This window comes from Mixophyes fleayi, chromosome 12 (genome assembly GCF_038048845.1).
Source record: "Mixophyes fleayi isolate aMixFle1 chromosome 12, aMixFle1.hap1, whole genome shotgun sequence".
Taxonomy (NCBI): domain Eukaryota; kingdom Metazoa; phylum Chordata; class Amphibia; order Anura; family Limnodynastidae; genus Mixophyes; species Mixophyes fleayi.
Genome location: NC_134413.1, coordinates 34,709,322 through 34,730,371, shown reverse-complemented (window position 1 = coordinate 34,730,371; position 21,050 = coordinate 34,709,322). Strand labels below are relative to the sequence as shown.

Below are 21,050 nucleotides of genomic sequence, written 5' to 3'. Positions count from 1 at the left end.
GTATATAATAATTACCCGCTTTTCTGACTATTGGAATAAATATGCTGAATTAATGTGTAAAAACACCTTTTAAAGTCGTCCACACACAGAGATATTACAGCCGATAGCAGCTATTGCACTGATATTGTACCATGGAACACACTATGCACTGTCAGCCTGTGTGTATGGTTTATAACGCCCCAGTAAGGTGTGAAGATGTGCCAACCACCAGACCTCTACCAGTTTGGCCACTGATCTGGTCCCTTACTTCTTGGGCTGAATGGCATGATTGCTGAGTGCAGATTTTGCACCTCAAGTGACCGTTTTATTTAGAAAGAAAAGACATTTCTTATTCAACATAGTCAAGCAAATGTATTTCCTACTTTTACACTATTAGTTGACACAAAATATACCCCCAGTTTTATTCTGCAAATCTATAACTATAACTAGGGGTAAATGTATCAAGCTGAGAGTTTTCCAGCGGGTTTGAAACACCAATCAGATTCCAGTTATCATTTATGTAGTACATTCTATAAAATGACAGCTAGAATCTGATTGGTTGCTATAGGCAACATCTCCACTTTTCAAACCCTCCGGAAAACTCTCAGCTTGATACATTTACCCCCAAGTGTTCTTTATTATTGATTGTCTTGCTTTTCTATGCTCAAATAAAGTTTATATATGAAAGGTTCTGTTGGGGTGATTTTATTTCTATTTTGTTTATGTATTTATAATGTAGTATTTACTTTATTTATACAACTTACTATATAGTATGGGATAGCATAGCCTCAGGTGTTTTTGGGGATAGCTGTTTTGAGCCGTATTAGATTCAGAGGCTCCCCTACTGCTTACCTCATGAGAGGTGCAGATTGATTGCTGTGCCCATGTAATTAATAAGGTATCATGTGTCCAAATGGCTCTCGGCCCCTCCATGTGTTTGAACTAGGTTACCCCTAGCTCCTTGCCGTTCGCACAAGAATATTGTAAGCCTATGGCCACCTAAAGATTTAACTTTAATTCAGCACAGGTTTGCAATAGTAAAATAATTAGGAAGAACCAAAGCAATCCATTGTATATTGAGTCAAATGGGTCATATTGGAAATTATGAGGTTCCAAACCTTTCTACGGCTCTGAACAACTTTGACCCATTCATGTGCTTATTGTCAGATACATAAATGATAGAATTTGATACATAATGATAGAATATACATATAGAGAATACTTAAGGTAGCTTATATGTTTCAAATCAATATAATATATTGAAGACATATTTATCCTGTAAAACATAAGTTTGGTAAGGATATACTATAAAGAGTGAAACATTCCGTTGCTGACGTGTTGTCTCGTTACAGGAGGAGATGACCGCCGTGTGTTGCTGTGGCACATGGAACAAGCCATTCACTCTAGAGCAGACCCCATTCAGCTGAAAGGGGAGCATCATTCCAACATATTTTGCTTGGCTTTCAACAATGGCAATAACAAGGTTTTCTCTGGAGGTAAGCGCTCACTTAATCTAAAGACATTTTTTAAGTCAGCTGCAAAGCAGTCAATATATCCACTTGTGCATGCATGTGGCTTTTTAAAAATAGTTGAATTATTTTTTTCTTATTATGCATATAACAATAAACAAAACATGCATAAGCCTTTTGTACATTGACATCTTTGTGAATACGTTTGTATAAATAAGCTATATATCTGCTTACATTGAGTCACATCGTATTGTATTATGATTTACCCATAACTTAGCAGTCATATGACATACAGAATCAAGTAGTAAAGCAATCTATTCTTATTGCTTCATTATTAGCAGTATATTACATTTTTTTTTTCTTAATTATTTGGAGAATGTTAGGGCTCAGAACTGATGTTGTGATGCCTCATATCTTTGATATGGATATCCTGATATCGAGCTGACCAAATCCTGTCCAGGATATAGATATATATACAAAGAGTAGGGAGGACATTGTAGTCGATGTCTCAGACAAATTTACGTAGAACAACAAGTATACTTGTCCTGAAAAAGATCTGGATGTGTTTGGGAAAGATTTGTCTTTGAAAAACTATGTGCAGGTAAGCCTTTACCCAGATAAAGCGCATAGCATTTGATCATGTTAGGACTGTCCGGAAGTGAATAACATTCTGTGTTTTTAAATATAGAAAAGTAGTTAGAACAGCATTAAATGTGTATTCAGAAAGTGCAGATTATACATGTTTCTTGTTTATACAACGTTGGACAACCCCCTCTTGCACCCCAATTTGCACATGGAGCGCAGAGGATCAATGCCTGTGTGTGTGTATGTAATATATATATATATATATATAAACACTTTTTAGTAAGGCAGAGCATTTGGCGATCTAGGTTATGGGTATGCAACATGGCCAAATCCAGCCTCAGCACCTCCAATAGACATAGTTGAGGTTCATATGGAATGTCTAAGTATTAGATATTGTTTATGTATGAAATTACATTTTTCTAGAACTGTACATTATTATTTTAGACCTTTACTGTAAGCACTTGGGTTCCAAAGCATGGTACGATAATATAGAATATTTTTTTTACAAGTCAAATTAACTTTTAACAGCTCATTTCACATATATGACAGTGTATATCTTCTCTCTAGATATGCAATCTGCAGCTTTAGCTTTATAGCTGTCGTTAACTACAACTCCTATCATGCACTTCCAATCACCAGAGAGCCACAGGTTGTCTAAAAGCGGGTGTCACAGATTGAAGTGAAGGCGGATTGCTCTCTGTCACAAAGGAGTAATTAAGTTGTTGCTCAGTTTAAATGGATACAGTTGATGCTTTGTTCTATGAAAAATAGTTATTCTAGCTAGTCATCATCATCAACTAAATAGCGCCACTAATTCTGTAGCGCTGTACAGAGAACTCGCTCAGATCAGTCCCTGCCCCATGGAGCTTACATTCTAAATTCCCTAACACACACACAGACCGAGAGAGACTATGGTCAATTTTAATAGTAGCCAATTAACCTACTAGTATGTGTTTTGGAATGTGGGAGGAAACCGGAGCACCTAGAGGGAACCCACGCAAACATGGGGAGAACATACAAACTCCACACAGATAATGCCATGGCCGGGAATTGAACTCATGATCCCAGTGCTGTGAGGCAGAAGTGCTAACCACTAAGCCACCGTGCTGCCCTAGCTGATCACATGAAGGAACCTTTTCTTACAAGCAGTCCATGTCATACTTATCTAAAACATAACTCAAATTGTTATTTCTTGAACAGCTTTTCACCTATAGACTTTTTTTTTATAGACTTTTTTCCTTGCTTTACAGGAAATGATGAACAAGTAATCCTTCATGATGTTGAAAGGTAGGTAGCATTGATGACAATAACAGCTGTTTCCAATGTATATGAATTATTGAACCTTCTGTCTCCTTTTAGTGGTGAAACATTGGATGTTTTCGCTCATGAGGAGGCGGTATATGGTCTATCAGTTAGCCCAGTGAATGATAATGTGTTTGCTAGTTCATCGGATGATGGAAGAGTCTTGATATGGGACATCAGAGAGCCTCCACAAGGAGGTGAGTAGAATTATGTCATTATATTAGTAATAAGTGCACCTACTACCCACTTAATGTGGAGGCAGTATGTGGGCTTAACCAATATTTTAGAGTGTGCCTTTGTGAATGAGTGATGTCACTCGTTCCTCGTGAGTTGCTGCATTCTCATGAACTATAGCAGTGTCATACAAGTAGCGCATCCAAGTTATTAATGTACGGAGAGGTCAGCTGCTGTGTCCTTTAATGGGATTACTGGGCAGAAAATGTGGTGTGTATTGTAAAATATCTTCCTCTTCAGTCACAACTTCATCTCAAATATCTTCATTACCTGCTGAAACTTTTACATATTGGGACCGATGCAATTAGCTGTGAGGTACATTATCAATCCAAATAATGAATCACCTGCAATTTGCCCAAAACGCCTATTCAGCCGTTCTAAAGCTGGGTACACACTACAGGTTTTTCAACCAATTATCGTGCCACTCGCAAGATACACAACTGTTAGGTCCAATGTCACATCAGTGTGTACGCTCCCATGAACATGTTTTATTGTACCAAAGCACATCATATCGTTTGATTTAAGTTTATAAACTGATTAAAACTCATTAGCAACGATGTCAGACAACTGTGGAAGTGTGTATGCACTCAAGACCAGCAGCATAGACAGATCTCCATACAGTGTGCAGAGTCACAACCTTTTCAGCAGATGGCTATGACCGACGAGGAGCACAGATCTGACGGTAATAGGTATAGTGTGTATACATTAATCTGCAGGATCATTGGGACTCAGTCGTTGGTAAAATTGTTTCAGAAATCGCATCTGCAGTAATTTTCTGTAGCGTGTTCCCAGCTTAACTTCAGTCTGGGGGTACTTCACAATGCTGCACATGGAGAGATTTGTTGATTCAAAATATTTTCATGATAATGACTTTCTTATTCTCTCCCATGCTCTCTATCTATGGGCCTCACATTAAATAAAATGTATTTACGCCCCACCACCATTCCACATTTGGGCAGTTTCTCCCTTGACTATGTGTGTCCTTTTGGTTTTGAGAAACCAATTCTTTATTTTGATATGTAGGTCTTGTAGCATAGCTGAGCTCGGAATACAACATGGCCTATGAATATCTCTGGCTCATCTTTTTGCCACACTTGTCATGTTTTCATACAACTCTTTTGAATGTCGATCTGTACAAGGTCCCTCCCTGCTCATGCACCTATTTTTGTTCAAGTACCTGTTTGTATGGGATTGCGCATGGCTTACGGCATGAAGACGGTGGTGGGGTGCAAAATGTAGCTCTTTTTGACAAGTGGAGTTCCTGCAGTGCCAATATTGATCTGTAGAGTATTTGCTCAGGGCCAATGTGGGTGTGATCTTTCTAATGTGTTGAGAGAACCAATAAAAATAAAGAAATGTAAGTTGCTCAATCAATTTATAGGCTATACCAGGTGCTTGAAAGGTGGGGTTATCCTAAAAGGAACAAACACACAGAGAGATCCCCCAGCACACTGCTATAGCCAGCAACAGATCTGCCATTTCTACTGTAGATAAAAATGCAAAAGTCTTAGTTGCACACATTTGCAAATGTATGTTAAAGCCACCTGCCTCTCCACAGCGCTTTTGCTAATAGGATGGTCCTAACTCTAAACAATGAGAGTCCCATATATTTGGGCCATACATATGTGTTTTTAAATTGAGAGCTAACTTGCCAAAGAGGTACCCCAGAAGCCTCCAAATTGCAATCCAATGTCAGCACTCCCCCTCAGCTACTGACACCAACATGCCTCTCAGTGTTGAGAGAACCACTAGATGCAGTTGCGTGCACACACAGAAAAAAGCACTGCACGTTCACAGTTTTACATTTTGTTAACCTGCAGTGGCCCGTCATTTTACACTTTAACCCGTAAGGACCTGTAATGGACATATATACATCTTATGTGTGTGTTTTCAGTTTTGCCTGGCTCCTGTATGTGTGGACACATGACTTATTTACAGCATGAATACAGAGCAAAATAAAGCCATGATAAATGTCTCTCTTTCATTATCAGATCCTTTCTGCTTGGCTCATTATCCATCAGCTTTCCACAGTGTCATGTTTAACCCAGTGGAACCAAGGCTGCTGGCCACCGCCAATTCTAAAGAAGGAGTTGGACTCTGGGACATCCGGAAACCTCACAAGTGAGTTAGAAATCTGCTGTCTCCCTTTCAGCCATGTGTTCTTCTTTTACCTGAATAAAACAGACCTGTAATTGAATTGGTGACATCTCAAGTTTTAAGGTGTCATTCTCTTATCTAAGGATGCTATTAGTATGATTCCCTGGTGTTCATGTTGTTCTCTTGATCAGGATATGCAGCCTTTGGGCAGGTTATACTTTATACGTACTTATGAAAGATATTGTAGGACACAGTTAGTAAAAGGTCTCGGACCTTATGGAGAGGGCCAGTTTATCTGTGTTTAGTTTTTGTTATTTACATCTTTTTCCTTTAATTGAAGCAGTTCACACTTACATGTTCAGTTTACTTTTCATAGCATCTGTTATCAGAATGTTATATTGTGTACAATACAAAAGTCAATAATGATTTTAACCAGAGAGAATCATATGTGTATCATATGGTCACATTGTACAGTAAATGCTTCAAATCGTTCAATAATTATGGCATTAGCGAAAATAATCCTTTTACAGTAATATTCTCTTAATAAAACCAGAATAGAGTAAACAAATATCTCATTGTGTCCTTGTTCATGAAATAAGTACAAATTTATCTGTGCATTTGTTTTTGAAGAAACACCTCTAACCAATCCATAGGGAAAATAAAATACATTTTCCCGAAATAACTAAAGGGGCAGGGGGCGCTCTGGATCCACATCTGGAGGACACTCTTTCTTGCAGCTGCAGAGATGGTTAATATCAGTTCACCAGCTCCTCGATGGCATATTTCCACACCCAGATCCAGAATCGCCTTATCACAATCAGAGGAACAAATCCACTTTTGGTGCTTGGCACTTGGGGCACCTTGGGTTATCTGTAAGCCCAATTTATTGCATAAATGGTGATAAATAGCCCCTAAAGCTGCTATGCCTTGTGTAAGGCCTGATTTAGCATTTTCACGTTCGTTTAGGTGCTGCAGAAAATTATATTGGATTGAGATTGCTCGTTTTCTACGTTGAGTGTTTAATAATAAGGGGCCTGATTCATTAAGGATCTTACTTGAGAAACTTCTTATTTCAGTCTCCTGGACAAAACCATGTTACAATGCAAGGGGTGCAAATTAGTATTCTGTTTTGCACCTAAGTTAAATACTGACTGTTTTTTCATGTAGCACACAAATACTTGATAGCTTATTTGTACACTGAAATTTAAAGTTGATATTTGTGTGTTACATGAAAAAACAGTCAGTATTTAACTTAGGTGCAAAACAGAATACTAATTTGCACCCCTTGCATTGTAACATGGTTTTGTCCAGGAGACTGAAATAAGAAGTTTCTCAAGTTAAGATCCTTAATGAATCAGGCCCAAGGTATCCAGTGGACTGTCCCATTGCAATGGTGACCTTTCTTTGGTTGCACAGTTGGCACAATGCAGCGATTGAAGAAAACCAAAACTATACTGGTCAATTATTTGGTATGTTTCCTTAATCTGTACCGGAGATGCTTTTTGGAAGATTTACCAAGTAGATGGCCCAACCCATCTGTCCCCTAGGTAGTCCTGTTATGTTGGAAGTCTGGATTTCCCAAAAAGGCCAAGCTATTGATAAGTAATAAGTATTGGATTTATATGGGTTAATTTTATATTTATGTTGTGAAATACCCCAAGTAGAGGTGCGAGAAAAAATGAGCCGATATTTTACCGTAGTAGCGGTAAAAATGTGCAGCTGCGATGTTCTGAGGAACGTTGCGGCTAAATGAATCCCCCCCCCCCCCCCCCCCTAAGAGCGGGTTGTCCAGCAAATGAGTGGGAATTTTTTTTTGTCATGAAGGTGTAGAAAGGCTGTTAAATTTATCATGTCAGTAATTGGTATTAATGTAATTATTTTGATCATGAAGCCAGTCTCTCACCTAAGCAGCGGTTTTTGAGATGTGAGCGCGGTATACTAAAACAGTCTCTCAAATATCTTAAATGGGCTACATGACTATACAGCACTATATATATCCAGGAGGTTTATGCTCCTATTTGGCTGTTACAATATAATCAGGCCTGTATGAAGTCTTTTCTTTTTTATATATGAAATTGGTAAACATAAAACAATCAATGGTTTGTACATCCTGGAAGAATAGTAAAACAGGTAACATTTAAATAAGATGTACCGTAATTGAAGGACCAGTATCATTTTCATAAGATTTACCCCACCTAATTAAGAGAGCCGAAGATGATCTCCGTCTCCCAGATTTTTTATTATATCTAGTATGGCTCTGGTAATATTATAATTAAATAAATTAGTAAGATTTTTGGGTAGTTGAATGCCCAAATAAGTAATGGGTTTGTTTTCTAATCTCAGTGATAAACGGGCGTGAATGACATTTTTTCAACAACAAGGCCACTAATTTTTCAAATTTAACCCTAAACACAGAAACGTGGCCGAATTCTTGTTCTCAATGGGCACATAGATTTCACTCCTTATGTTCCTCAGGAAAAGCAAGGAGTCAAAATTCCTTCCTCACGGAGATTAGCAGAGAGGAAAACAGGCTTGGTCAGCTATGCGTCCTGCTCCCAAGTCCCCAAACAGTTGGCATGACACCCACCAAGGAACTCAGTCTGCTTCTCTTCCATGACTGGTGGTTTGATTCCACCTTAATCGCCTTGGTGAAATGACTCGTGTATCTTATATCTCCTGATCTGGGAAGGACAAAAGTGCCATCTCAGATTTGACGTTCAGTCCCATCATATTCAATTTCTGACTCTACCTTTCGGCCTGGCGACAGCACCGAGGGTATTCGTGGCAGTGATGGCTACCTTTCTGAGGTTCAGGGGGTGACTGTCATTCCCTACCTGGACGATCTGCTGATCTATGACCTTGCTGCGGTCTCCTGTTCTAGAGATAGCCCAAATCTTAGAATCTCATGGTGGCTCATCAATCTCAAGAAATTCATCCAAACACCCTCCCAGCTGCTGGTTTTCCTGGGGTTGCTATTTGATACCTGACAGCAGAAGGTGTTTTTGCCAGGAGACAAGTTCCTTTCATTACAGGGACTAGTAAAATCTCTGTTAGCTCACAGACTGACATTTGTACATTTTTCCATGAAGGTCTTAGGAAAGATGTTCTCGACCTTTGAGGAGGTGCAGCTTGCAGGGTTCACTCCAGAGAGTTCCAAATCAAACTTATTTTGAAATGGAACAGGTCACACCATTTACTTTCAGTGCTGCTTTCAGGCCCTTTGGAGTCCAGAGGAGTCAATGCTCCCAATAAATGTGCTGTAAATTAGAGCGGTTTTCTACACTCTTATCAGAAGACACCATTTTCTGCAAGGAAAGGCCATAAAGATCCAGTCAGACAATGCCACAGAGATGACATAACTATTATACTTAACTATGAGGGAGGCACCAAGTGCTCCCTTGCCATGAGTGAACCAGCAGAATTTTGCGATTGGCAGAGCGTGATGGTCCAGCTGTTGTTATGGTATTCATTCCAGGGGTGACAAAGTGGGAAGCAGGCTTACCCTACATCCCGAGGAGTGGTCCCTTCACTCTGACATTTTTCAACAGATTGTGAAAAAGTGAGGTTAGCCAGATGTCAACACCTCGTTTGAACCACAAGTTTTATTTCTGTTCAAGGAAAAGGGATCTGAAGGTGTTGTTCTTATCCATGTTCATTCCTTAGAACTTTCATTTGATTTACATGTTCTCTCCAGTAGAATGCTTTCAGATCCTTAAAAAGAGAAAGCTTTCAGGTTGTTGTTGTTGTTATTATTATTATTATTATTATTATTTATATAGCACCAACAGTTATGCAAGGTTGTACAGAAAATATTTGTCATTCATATCCGTCCCTTTCCCATTGGAGATTGCAGTCTAAATCCCCTAACACAAACACAATAGGGCTAATTTTGTCAGAAGCCAAGTAACCCATCAGTATATTTTTGGAGTGTGGGAGGAAACCAGAGCACCCAGTGGAAACCCACACAAACACGGGGGGACATACAAACTGAAACACAGCAATGCTACCCATTCTAGTAGCACTGGGATGACCAGGAATGTCGTGGTAGACCGACATTCCTAATATGGTTTTGGGCTCATCGTGATGTCTGCCTGTTACGTCAGGTACCTTTTATCACCAAGGTTTTGCGCGGCTGGCTTTAATGGCGTGACTGTTGAAGCCGTTATTATTATTATTATTATTATTATTATTATCCTTTATTAGGCGCCACAAGAGTTCCGCAACGCCGTACACAGCACAAACAGTAGACTAAACAAGGTGAAACATTACAAACGGTTAACAAAAAATACCAAAACTTCAGAGACTCCAGGCAGGCTAATGCAGTAAAGACGGAGCAGAAGAGCAAAGGGAAGAGGGCCCTGCTCAAATGAGCTTACATCCTAAGGGAGGGTAGACAGAACTCAGGCACACAGGGAGCAAGTTAAAGTAAGTGGGGAGAGAACAGGGGGGCTGGGAGGAGAGAGGGGAAGAACAGGTGAAGGAGAGGTTAGGTGGAATGTTGGTAAGCCTTTAGGAACAGGTAAGTTTTGAGTGCCCTCTTGAAGGAGGACAGATTGGGAGAAAGACGGATGGAGCGAGGGAGGTCGTTCCAGTGAAGGGGGGCAGCACGGGAGAAGTCTTGGATTCTGGAGTGGGAAGAGGTGATCAGAGTGGAGTAGAGGCGACGGTCATTGGCCGCGGGCAGGGGTGTGAATGGAGAGAAGGTTAGAGATATAGGGAGCAGTAGACTGGGAGAGAGCCTTGTAAGTGACGGTCAGGAGTTTGAAAAGGATTCTGTAAGGAATGGGGAGCCAGTGTAGGGCAAGGCAGAGAGGGGAGGCAGACGAGGAGCGGCGAGAAAGGAAGATGAGTCTTGCAGCTGCATTGAGTATAGAGCGGAGGGGGGCGAGATGGGAATGGGGGAGGCCGGTAAGAAGGAGATTGCAATAATCAAGGCGGGAGATAATGAGTGCGTGGATGATCGTTTTGGTGGCATCCTGGGAGAGGAAGGGCCGGATGCGGGCAATGTTGCGTAGCTGGTAGCGACAGGCTTGGGCAAGGGATTGGATGTGGGGGGCGAATGAGAGAGAGGAGTCAAGGGTAACGCCCAGGCAGCGGAGTTGGGTGACAGAGGAGATGGTGGTATTGTTAACAGTGATAGAGAGGATGTGGTGGGAGGGGAGTCTAGGGGGAGGAAAGACAATCAGTTCAGTTTTGGAGATGTTAATTTTGAGAAAGCGCGATGACTCCAGGAAGAAATGGCAGAGAAGCAGTCAGATACACGAGAGAGGAGGGTGGAGGAGAGATCAGGCGAGGAGATGTAGAGTTGGATGTCGTCAGCGTAAAGGTGATACTGAAGACCGAAGGAGGAGATGAGAGCCCCCAGGGATGAGGTGTAGATCGAAAAGAGTAGAGGGCCAAGAACAGAGCCCTGAGGGACACCAACAGGGAGAGGGAAGGGGGTGGAGGAGGAGCCAGACGTGGATACTGAGAAGGAGCGGTTAGCGAGATATGAGGTGAACCAGGCAAGGACAGATCCAGAGAGGCCAAGAGAGAGAAGTGTTTGTAGCAGGAGGGGGTGGTCCACGGTGTCGAAGGCCGCAGAGAGGTCAAGGAGGATGAGCAGGGAGAAGTGACCCTTGGATTTGGCTAAAAGTAGATCATTAATAACTTTGGCCAGGGCAGTTTCGGTGAAGTGGAGGGGGCGGTAACCAGATTGGAGAGGGTCGAGGAGGGAATTGTCTGAGAGGTGTCTAGTGAGGCGGCAACAGACAATCCTCTCAAGTAATTTGGAGGCAAAGGGGAGAAGTGAGATAGGGCGATAGTTAGCAAGAGAGGTGGGGTCAAGATTAGTTTTTTTGAGGATGGGAGAGATAAGAGCGTGTTTAAATGAAGAGTGGACTATACCAGAGGAGAGTGATAGGTTGAAAAGGTGAGTAAGGTAAGAAGAGCAGGCAGTGGGAGAGAGAGAGCGAAGGAGGTGAGAGGGGATAGGGTCGAGAGGACAGGTGGAGGGTGGAGAAGAAAGAATGAGGGAGCGAACTCATCATCCGAAGTGGGGCAAAAGGAGCACCAGAGTAGGTTGTTGGAGAGAGAAGGGATGAGGGGGGCGGGAGAGGGATGGGATGAGGAAATGTTCAGTCAGATGGTCTTAATTTTAGAAGAGAAAAAAGTGGCGAAGTCAGAAGCGGAGAGGGAAGGCGGGACAGGAGGGGGGGGAGAGTGGAGGGAGTTGAAGATGGCAAAGAGGCGGCGGGGATTGGAGGACTGAGAGGAAATCAGGGACTTAAAGAAGGATTGTTTAGCCAGGGAGAGGGCAGAGCAGAATGAGGTGAGTATAAATTTGAAGTGAAGGAAGTCAGCCAGGGAGCGAGATTTCCTACAGCGGCGTTCAGCAGTGCGAGAGCACCTTTGGAGGAAGCGGGTGAGTTTGGAGTGCCAGGGTTGGGGAATGAGGCGGCGCTGGCGGATAGAAGAGGCTGGGGCGACAGCGTCTAGGGCAGTAGTGAGGGAGAGGTTGTAGAGAGAGGATGCCTGGGCAGAGCAGACCAGGGAGGGAAGAGGTGAAAGGAGAGTATCAAGAGAGGAGGAGAAGGAGATGGGGTCGATAGCCTCAAGGTTGCGCCTAGTGAAGGTAGCTTTAGGCGAGGTGGGAGCAGGGGAGGAGGACAGAGTGAAGGAGAGGAGATGGTGGTCAGAGAGTGGAAACGGAGAGTTGGAGAATTCAGTGAGATCGCAGAGATGAGAGAAGACAAGGTCCAGGGAGTGACCAAGACAGTGGCTGGGCGAAGAGGTCCATTGAGTGAGGCCTAGGGAGCTGGAAATGGCGAGAAGTTTCATGGTGGCAGGGTCGGAGGAGTTGTCAATGGGGATGTTAAAGTCACCAAGTATGATGGAGGGGAGGTCGGAGGAAAGGTAGTGGTGGAGCCAGGCAGAGAAGTTGTCCAGGAAAAGGGAGGTGGGGCTGGGAGGACGGTAGATGACAGAGATGCGGAGGTGGATGGGGGAAAAGAGACGGATGAGTGTACTTCAAAGGAGGAGGGAAGGTTCAGTGGGAATGACCTTGAAAATGCAGTTAGGGGATAGGAGGAGGCCCACTACGCCACCCTGACGCCCATCCGGCCTGGTGGAGTGGGTGAAGGGAGAGGTCCCCATAGGAGAGAGCTGCAGGTGAGACGGTGTCAGAAGAGGTGAGCCAGGTTTCAGTGATGGCGAGAAGGTTAAGACACTTGGAGAGAAAGAGGTCATGGATGGAGGAGAGTTTGTTGCAGAGGGACCTGGAGTTCCAGAGGGCACACGAGAAGGGGAGGGAGGAAAGTGGGGAGATGTGGATGAGGTTGTCAGGGTTGATGGAGCGAGGGGGGTGGTGAGAGATGGGACAGTGAGAGGCAGGGCGGTGGAGGCGGGCCCATGAAGGTGGTGAGGGGAGAGGATAGGTATGGGAAATGAGCGGGGCGGCATAGTAAATATGTAAAACAGTCAATATGTAAATAGTAGATCTGAAATATGTAACAGTAAATATGAAAACCAGTATATAAGTAAAACAGTCAAAAGTAAAACAGTAAATATGTAAAGCATTGCATAAGGAAAAACAGTAAATGGTGAAGTGGTCATTAAGGCTAAGGGCTAGATTTACTAAGCTGCGGGTTTGAAAAAGTGGGGATGTTGCCTATAGCAACCAATCAGATTCTAGCTGTCATTTTGTAGAAGGCACTAAATAAATGAAAGCTAGAATCTGATTGGTTGCTATAGGCAACATCCCCACTTTTTCAAACCCGCAGCTTAGTAAATCTAGCCCTAAGAGTTTTTCTGACAGGGTGTTTTGAAACATGCTTAACGCTAGAAAGCCAGTTTCAGCCAAGAATTATTACATGGAAGACTTGTGTCTCTTGGTGTGAGAAGAAAGAAATTTCATACCTCTTCTTTTTAGTTGGCCCATCTATTGTTATTCTTGCAGGAGGGTCCGGATGGTGATTTGGGACTTAGCTTGGTTTCAGAGAAAACTGGCACTTTTACTAGAAGTGCAGCCTTTTTTTACATTTAGTGATGCATGTGCAACTTCCATTCACACTCCATTCACACTCATTTTGGGGGAATTCAGTTGGCCACGTTACTCGTGAAAGTAACAGGGCCCGTGTACTATTACCATTACTACGGTATGAGTGTGCACTATTACCATTACTACGGTATGAGTGTGCACTATTACCATTACTACGGTATGAGTGTGCACTATTACCATTACTACGGTATTAGTGCGCATTACTACGGTATTAGTGTGCACTTTTACCATTACTGCGGTATTAGTGCGCATTACTACGGTATTAATGTGCACTATTACCATTACTACTGTATTAGTGCGCATTACTACGGTATTAGTGTGCACTATTACCATTACTACGATATTAGTGCGCATTACTACGGTATAAGTGTGCACTATTACCATTACTACGGTATTAGTGCGCATTACTACGGTATGAGTGTGCACTATTACCATTACTACGGTATAAGTGTGCACTATTACCATTACTACGGTATTAGTGTGCACTATTACCATTACTACGGTATAAGTGTGCACTATTACCATTACTACGGTATTAGTGTGCACTATTACCATTACTACGGTATTAGTGTGCACTATTACCATTACTACGGTACTGCGCATTATTACCGCTAGTTCGGTAACTTTAACACTGATTTTTGCTTGCGGCTCGGAGAGCTGCGTTAAAATGACCATGCTAACAGTAATAGTGTGCGGGTCACGTTACTTTCACAAGTAAATCGGCCAATTGAATTCCCCCCTTACACTGGTACAGGGCAGCCTGTTCCCAAAAATGTGGTGGCACGTTCTACCAAATCGGTGAGTGCCTCCTGGGCTTATTGTTGCCAGAAACGCTGGTATAAACTAATGAATATCGCTTGATACGTAGATTAGTTACGTGTCTAGACTTTTTTTTTGTTTTAATTTGCCTGCCTGGAACACTTTAGCCGATGTGAAGCATAAAACTATCATGTGAAGCATAGTAACATCTTTGCACCTATCAATAGTCTCTTGATCAGAAAGACAAAAAAAATGAAAAAAACAAGCAGCCATCAGCCATTAGATGTAGGCAACTAAAATAAGGAGATTCTATCTTTAGAAACGGCTTACAGTATATATTTTAGAAAATATGTAACCATTTATTCCTCTTTCCATGTGGATACTGGCCTAGTTAATGTTTATATTGTAATTGATTTATACCAGAATGTAACAGTAATTGAAATGTAATATTGCATTTTAGCCAGTAGGTGGCAGTTAATGCATGTTCTTTGAGTAGCCTCGCACTGTGTCTACTACAGTGCTTGAAATAATCCCAGAATACTGGCAGGTCCTGACAAGAAGGTTTCCAGACTTCACAGGGAGCCACATTCTTAAGATTTCTAGCCTTGCTTGGAAAGCAGGACTCTTCAAACATGACACCCTATTTACACTGTACCTCAGGCTAGGAATACAACTGCAGCTCTGCAGGGTCTGGCACTTGGTTTTGTAAAACTGTAGTCAACAGTTGATCTTATAAGGAGAAATCTGTGGATTGTACAACTATGTATGCTAATATATTCACACCCTGACAGAGCATAAAAAATGATAATGATTACAGCTTGTTTTGTTTTATTCACATAGGGCCTGATTCATTAAGGAACTTAGGCAAGAAATTTCTTACTTAAGTCTCCTGGACAAAACCATGTTAAAATGCAAGGGGTGTCTGTTTCTTCATGCAGCACACAAATATCAACTTTAAATTTCCGTGTACAAATAAGCTGTCAAGTATTTGTGTGCTACATGAAAAAGCAGATATTATTTAACTTATGTGCAAAATAGAAATCTAATTTGCACCCCTTGTATTTTAATATGGTTTTGTCCAGGAGACTTAAGTAAGAAATTTCTTAATAAATCAGGCCCATAAAGTGTAGACCCAGTAATCGTGTGCTCTGGAGCAATGATCATGTGATTGCAGCTTAGGAATTCAGTGGGAATGAGGGTCATCACTGAGGCTTGAGGAAATTCATGATGTCTCTAGTTTCTAGGGAATTAATAGGCTGAATTATTATGAATATTGGTTAAGCAACCAAAAATAGTTGCTCAATGATATGTAAATGACAGTTGAACTTTAATTAGCTCATATAGTAGGACCCTGTATTAGGACACTGTTTATTATAATAGGTTTACATTAGTTTGGACAAAAGTGTGTGTGACAGCCATGGTGCTAGATTCTAGACAGCTCTGTTCAAACTAGAAGTATACAGGCCCCTTAGAATTCAGCTATATATGCCTTTCAAGCTGCATACTACATCTTGAGGCGAACCTGGGGACCGCGACCTGCGACTCCTGGCAGCGAAGCCCACCCCGCCTTGCGGCGGTTCTTGGTGAACACCGGGGAGATCGTTAGACTCCGCACCTCAGGTAAGCCAGTGCTAATCAAGATTAGTAATATAGTATCCAGAATCTGTTACAATAACCACCTAGGACAATATTTTCCTAAGGTGCCCCCTGGCCGGAGTTACATGCTGCCGTTTGTTTCTTGGGGCTCTGCAGTTCTATAATACAGAACCAGCAAATGAACAAAGCTCCCCATCTTTAAATGGTGGAAGGATTGGGGGAGTGAGCAGGAGGACCAGTCACAAGCAGCAATGTTTTACTAGGTGGAAGTGTGGCTTTAAATAAGCCATTTAGTTGTATATAAGATATGGACACTGGGGGGAATTCTAAACAAAATATCAATATTTTTACCTTTTTAATTGAAATTTATAGAATATGGAACTGTCTATTACCACTAGTTTAAGTTCAGTTTGCCTCCACTTTCTTAACCCCATCCCCCACCCCTACATGTTGATGTAAGTATAATAAACCATTGATTTTAAATGTCCTGCAAGACTCCAAGAATCATCCTCTATACAATGACAAGCATTCTGTGATGTCTTCTATTGTTCAAGGTGAATGTAGTTCATTGATGTCATTATTCAGCAGTTTATGTGACTTGTTGTCCAGCACATGTGAGATATATTTATTCTGACAATTCATCTGAAACATTCTGGAATCTGACACCCATGAAGTCTATGCTGTGACACGTCATACTCTTCAGAATCTAGAATGATCCTGTCATAGGGTTCACACTGAATTTTAAATCGTCTGCACACATGTATTGATGTATTACTAACATTTATCTATATAGCACCTACACACTATGCAGTGATTTACAGTTGTGACCGTAGTAAATATAAACTGGTTATTAACAAGCTTACAATCTATAGGAGTTCTATCAGTTTTCCTTTTTAATGCAAAGTTCACCTACTCCAACTAGCTATATCTGTGATCTCATTCACTGCTTAAACCCGTATGTGCTGCAGGACAAGTGTACACTGAAAAAATGCCCTCTCCAGAACAGCATGCTACAGTGTATCCTAAAGCAGTTTCCTATTTACATTAATGTATTAAATTTACACATTACAAATTTATGTCATAAGGACAACTTTTTTTCTCTAAAAAAATTATGTACTAAAAATTTCTACCTAGTGTATCATAATTACATGGGACCTACAGTGTTGATTTATATTTTAATAGGTAATCGGTGCATTCCTTTTTGCAGAGGTTAGTAGCAGACATTACTACCACTGTAATTGTTTCTCTTACAGTGAGATTAGTGCGACATAACTTGTGCTGACCTGTCTTCCCGTAGTCATCAGTCCGTATAAACACATGTTGCCTCCACTCTTGGAAGCGACTTTCTCAGATGAAAGAGTATTTAAATCTACAAATAAAATACTTTAGTCTGTTATAGAGAAGGGAAACTCTACTGTTTTACCTTTCTTTGACAGTCAGAAAGCTGTGTTTACTCAGAAAATGATTAATAGGTTGCTAGTCGCATGCCACCATCGAGGGCAGATGCATACCTGTACAGGCCCCTTAGACTGTCTCCACATGGATTTATTTAATCAAGAATATATATACAGATCAGACATCTGTGTCAGTTTGTTTAAGATTTAAGCAATGGGACTGTGTGTTAAGTAGGTGATCTCGGTGGGTAATTGTAATTGCAGCAAGGGGGAAAAGCTTTGGGACCCGGTTGATACTTGTTAAACCTTAGGTTTCCATACTTCTCAAGTCACTTCAGCGTAAGTGTTTATGTTACCAGAGGGGAACATTGTCATTATTCTGGGATTTACTTTCCTTCTCAAGCATCAGACCATACACTGTCAAGAGACCACCATAGCCGTTGTCAGTCATCCTCAGCTGAGTGTTTACAAATAATGTCAGTCAGTAGTTTTGTTTACTTTGAAATGTATAAGAAGTTGTCCTTTACATGGAGACTTAACATTAGTGTGTTTGTTGGTTTGTGTTAATTTATACAATAACAAGCTATTTAGTTGTAATTTGGGTCAGTAACTGTAAGGTGTTACTTACACGTGAAGGTGATATTAGTGTTGCATGAAGTAGCAGGTTATGTCAGCGTTCAGTAACGCATGAACACCATACTATGGAGTCATCATGGCCCAGAGGAACCATTAAACAAAAGGGGCGGGGCTGTGATGGCTCTAATCACGTGTGTAACCGCAGTTGTCCATTGGACCTGTCCTCCAAGGTCTTCTGGAGGGCAGGTCCACAATATAGGGACGTATGATGAACACGTGGATTAACAACAGGGTAATTAAGGGTCTCCTTAGAGTTAGGAGTAGATCCAGTTAGACAAAATTGTGTTCGAGGGGGCACAAATTTCAAATGGTGGACCTAGCCCCAATGACTGACCCCATGTACGCTTCTCACTATGGGGCCTATTTATCAAACATTCCCCCTGTGTTAAACCCCTGAAAACTGTTGTTTTTGGGGGTTTACCGTGAAATTACTATGTATTATTGAAGCATCGCAGCAGATTTCTCAGAAATCTGCTGCTTTGCATTTCCTATAATTTTTCTGAGCACTCCCCATAACAGTGTATGGGAAGTGCTCAGAACCGCTATGTATGAAAGTCTCCATAGAGAAATTTTTCTCTCTTTCTACATGTTAATGTACGCCATCCGAAGCTGGCGCCATCTGAAGCTGGCGTACATTAACATATCTGAAAACTTTCGCAGCTGTCAGCTCTGCTCTGAAGAGAGCTGGACAGCGCATGTGTGGAGAGATCATGTGATCCCTCCCTGTCACTTATCGTACCGTTTGCCTACCAGGATGTTAGTGCGCATGCACCAACTTTTCGGTCAGCGCATGCGCACTAACAAAAAAAATAAAAGGAGAAGATCACCGCAGCCTTCAAAATTGAGAAAAGACTGCGATGAACAGGTGAGTCACTTCTCAGGGACAGCAGGTTATCGGTACTGCTGTTCCTGAGAAGTTTTTTATACATTGCCGTCAAGGAGATAAGGATTGAAAAGTATCAACTGAAAAAAATGAAGGGTCATAAATAGAACCCTATGCACATGACAGTGGTCTATAATGATTTATTTGGTCATGTCATAAAACTTAAACAGGAACATTGTCAGAGAAAATTGTACTCTCAGGCAATAGATAAACACATCTGCAGTGTAGAAACATATGTTTCCAATGCACAGACTTTACCATATCTGTTGTCATAGCTAACAACAATGAATATATACAAATCTACCTGGGAGATTGAATAACTTTAACTTATCTAAAGATTTAAAAGTGTTAATATCTGCAGTAATCAGAGAACTTATGTTTTTACTCAAGGTCAATGTATGAAATCACTCTCTAACTGCTGGTTATTTTGCTCAGTGTAGGACACATTTCGGTTGCCTCTGTACCATTCAGGTTTACTGCAGTTCGCACTGGTGAAATTGTTCATTTGTATTAAAACATATTTTGTTACAGAATCTTTTAAGCATATGGATTACAGAAACATCTAAGCTAGAGGACCTGATTATTATTTAATTTTGGTTAGTGGTCGCTATCTGTACAGCCCTGAGTTAGACGGTAATGTGGACACTACTGAATTGTTGGATGCAAGTTGTTGCTTGCTTACTAAAACAGATCTACTTGTGATGAAGTAAAACCGCTTTGAGTCACAGAAAACATAAATGTTAGTCTGGGTGTTGAGTAGTTTCCGGTGAGAGTTTAGTGGCTTTCAGGCAAAGGTGGAGCCTGACAGTACAAGTTGTGGCATTCCAGAGATAAGGTGCAGGATCTGGAAAATGATCTATGTGAGTGAGGAAGCCGAGTCATGAGGCTGTCAGAGGAGGTGGTAGACTGAGCACTACTAGTAGGTGTATTTAGTTCATTTGCACAAATTTGAATGAGCTACAACTGAGCACGTTTAACACCTTCCCCAACATCCTTGCTATACTTTTTATTTTGTTTTTTTATTAACTTTCTAAAGATTTGCACCCCATATTCACCATTACCTGCCAACAATGCTACTGAATTGATTTGCAAGAACTTGTAGGTATTTCATAACCTGGTGACAAATTATCTAAAAAAGAAATAGTTATGTACTGGCTCCTGCTCAGGGACAGGTGTGGTCCTGTGATAATGCTGCTCTGGATAAGTTGTATCATGTATCAGAATTTAGGGAGCAGCAAATCTCTGGGAGACCATATTACATTTACACTGAGTAACATTAAGTGGGTCTGCAACAGTGTTTAGGTAGGTGGTACTTGCACCCACGTGAATGTCAGGACGCAAGGTTTCCCAGCAGAACATTGCCCAGAGCATCAAATTGTGTCCAGTTGCTTGCCTTCTTCCCATAGTGCACCCTGGTGCCATCTCTTCCCCAGGTACATGACACACACGCACCCAGCTGTCCACATGATGCAAAAGAAAGCATGATTCATCAGTCTAGGCCACCTTCTTCCTTTGCTCCATGGTCCAGTTCTGGCGCTCATGTGCCCATTGTAGACGCTTTCAGCAGTGGACAAGGGTCAGCATGGGACTCTGACTGGTCTGCCGCTATGCAGACCCATACGTAGCAATCTTCGATGCACTGTGTGTTCTGACACCTATCTACAGGGTGAGTCAAAAGTCACAGTACAGTATTTCAAAAACTCTACAGGAATTGGGGAAACCTGAATACTCCAGTAAGGTATGGGTGACGTGGTCTATCTTTTACGGTATGTACCAAACATGGGCACCATCTTGCAGTCGGCCCAATTCCTGTAGAGTTTTTTAAATAAAAGGGTGTACTGCGACTTTTGACTCGCCCTGTATTGTAGCCAGCATTAACTTTTTCAGCAGTTTGTGCTACAGTAGTTCTTCTGTGGGATTGGACCAGATTGTCTAGCCTTCACTCCTCTGCGCAACAATGAGCCTTGGGCTCCCATGACCCTGTTGCCGTTTGTATTACCTTGGACCAGTTTTGGTAGGTATTAACCATTACATCCCGGGAACACCCCGACCGTTATTGGAGATGCTCTGATCCAGTC

General features: G+C 41.7%; 1 protein-coding gene across 1 annotated transcript in view; it reads left to right on the top strand.

Moving 5' to 3' along the window:
• DCAF5 (DDB1 and CUL4 associated factor 5) overlaps positions 1–21,050 on the top strand; it is a 52,107-nt gene that overhangs the window by 18,023 nt on the left and 13,034 nt on the right. The window contains exons 2-5 of the mRNA XM_075193292.1: positions 1,332–1,475; positions 3,284–3,320; positions 3,393–3,532; positions 5,561–5,690. Of these exons, the coding sequence (XP_075049393.1) occupies positions 1,332–1,475; positions 3,284–3,320; positions 3,393–3,532; positions 5,561–5,690 (451 nt within the window). The remainder of the gene's footprint in view (positions 1–1,331; positions 1,476–3,283; positions 3,321–3,392; positions 3,533–5,560; positions 5,691–21,050) is intronic.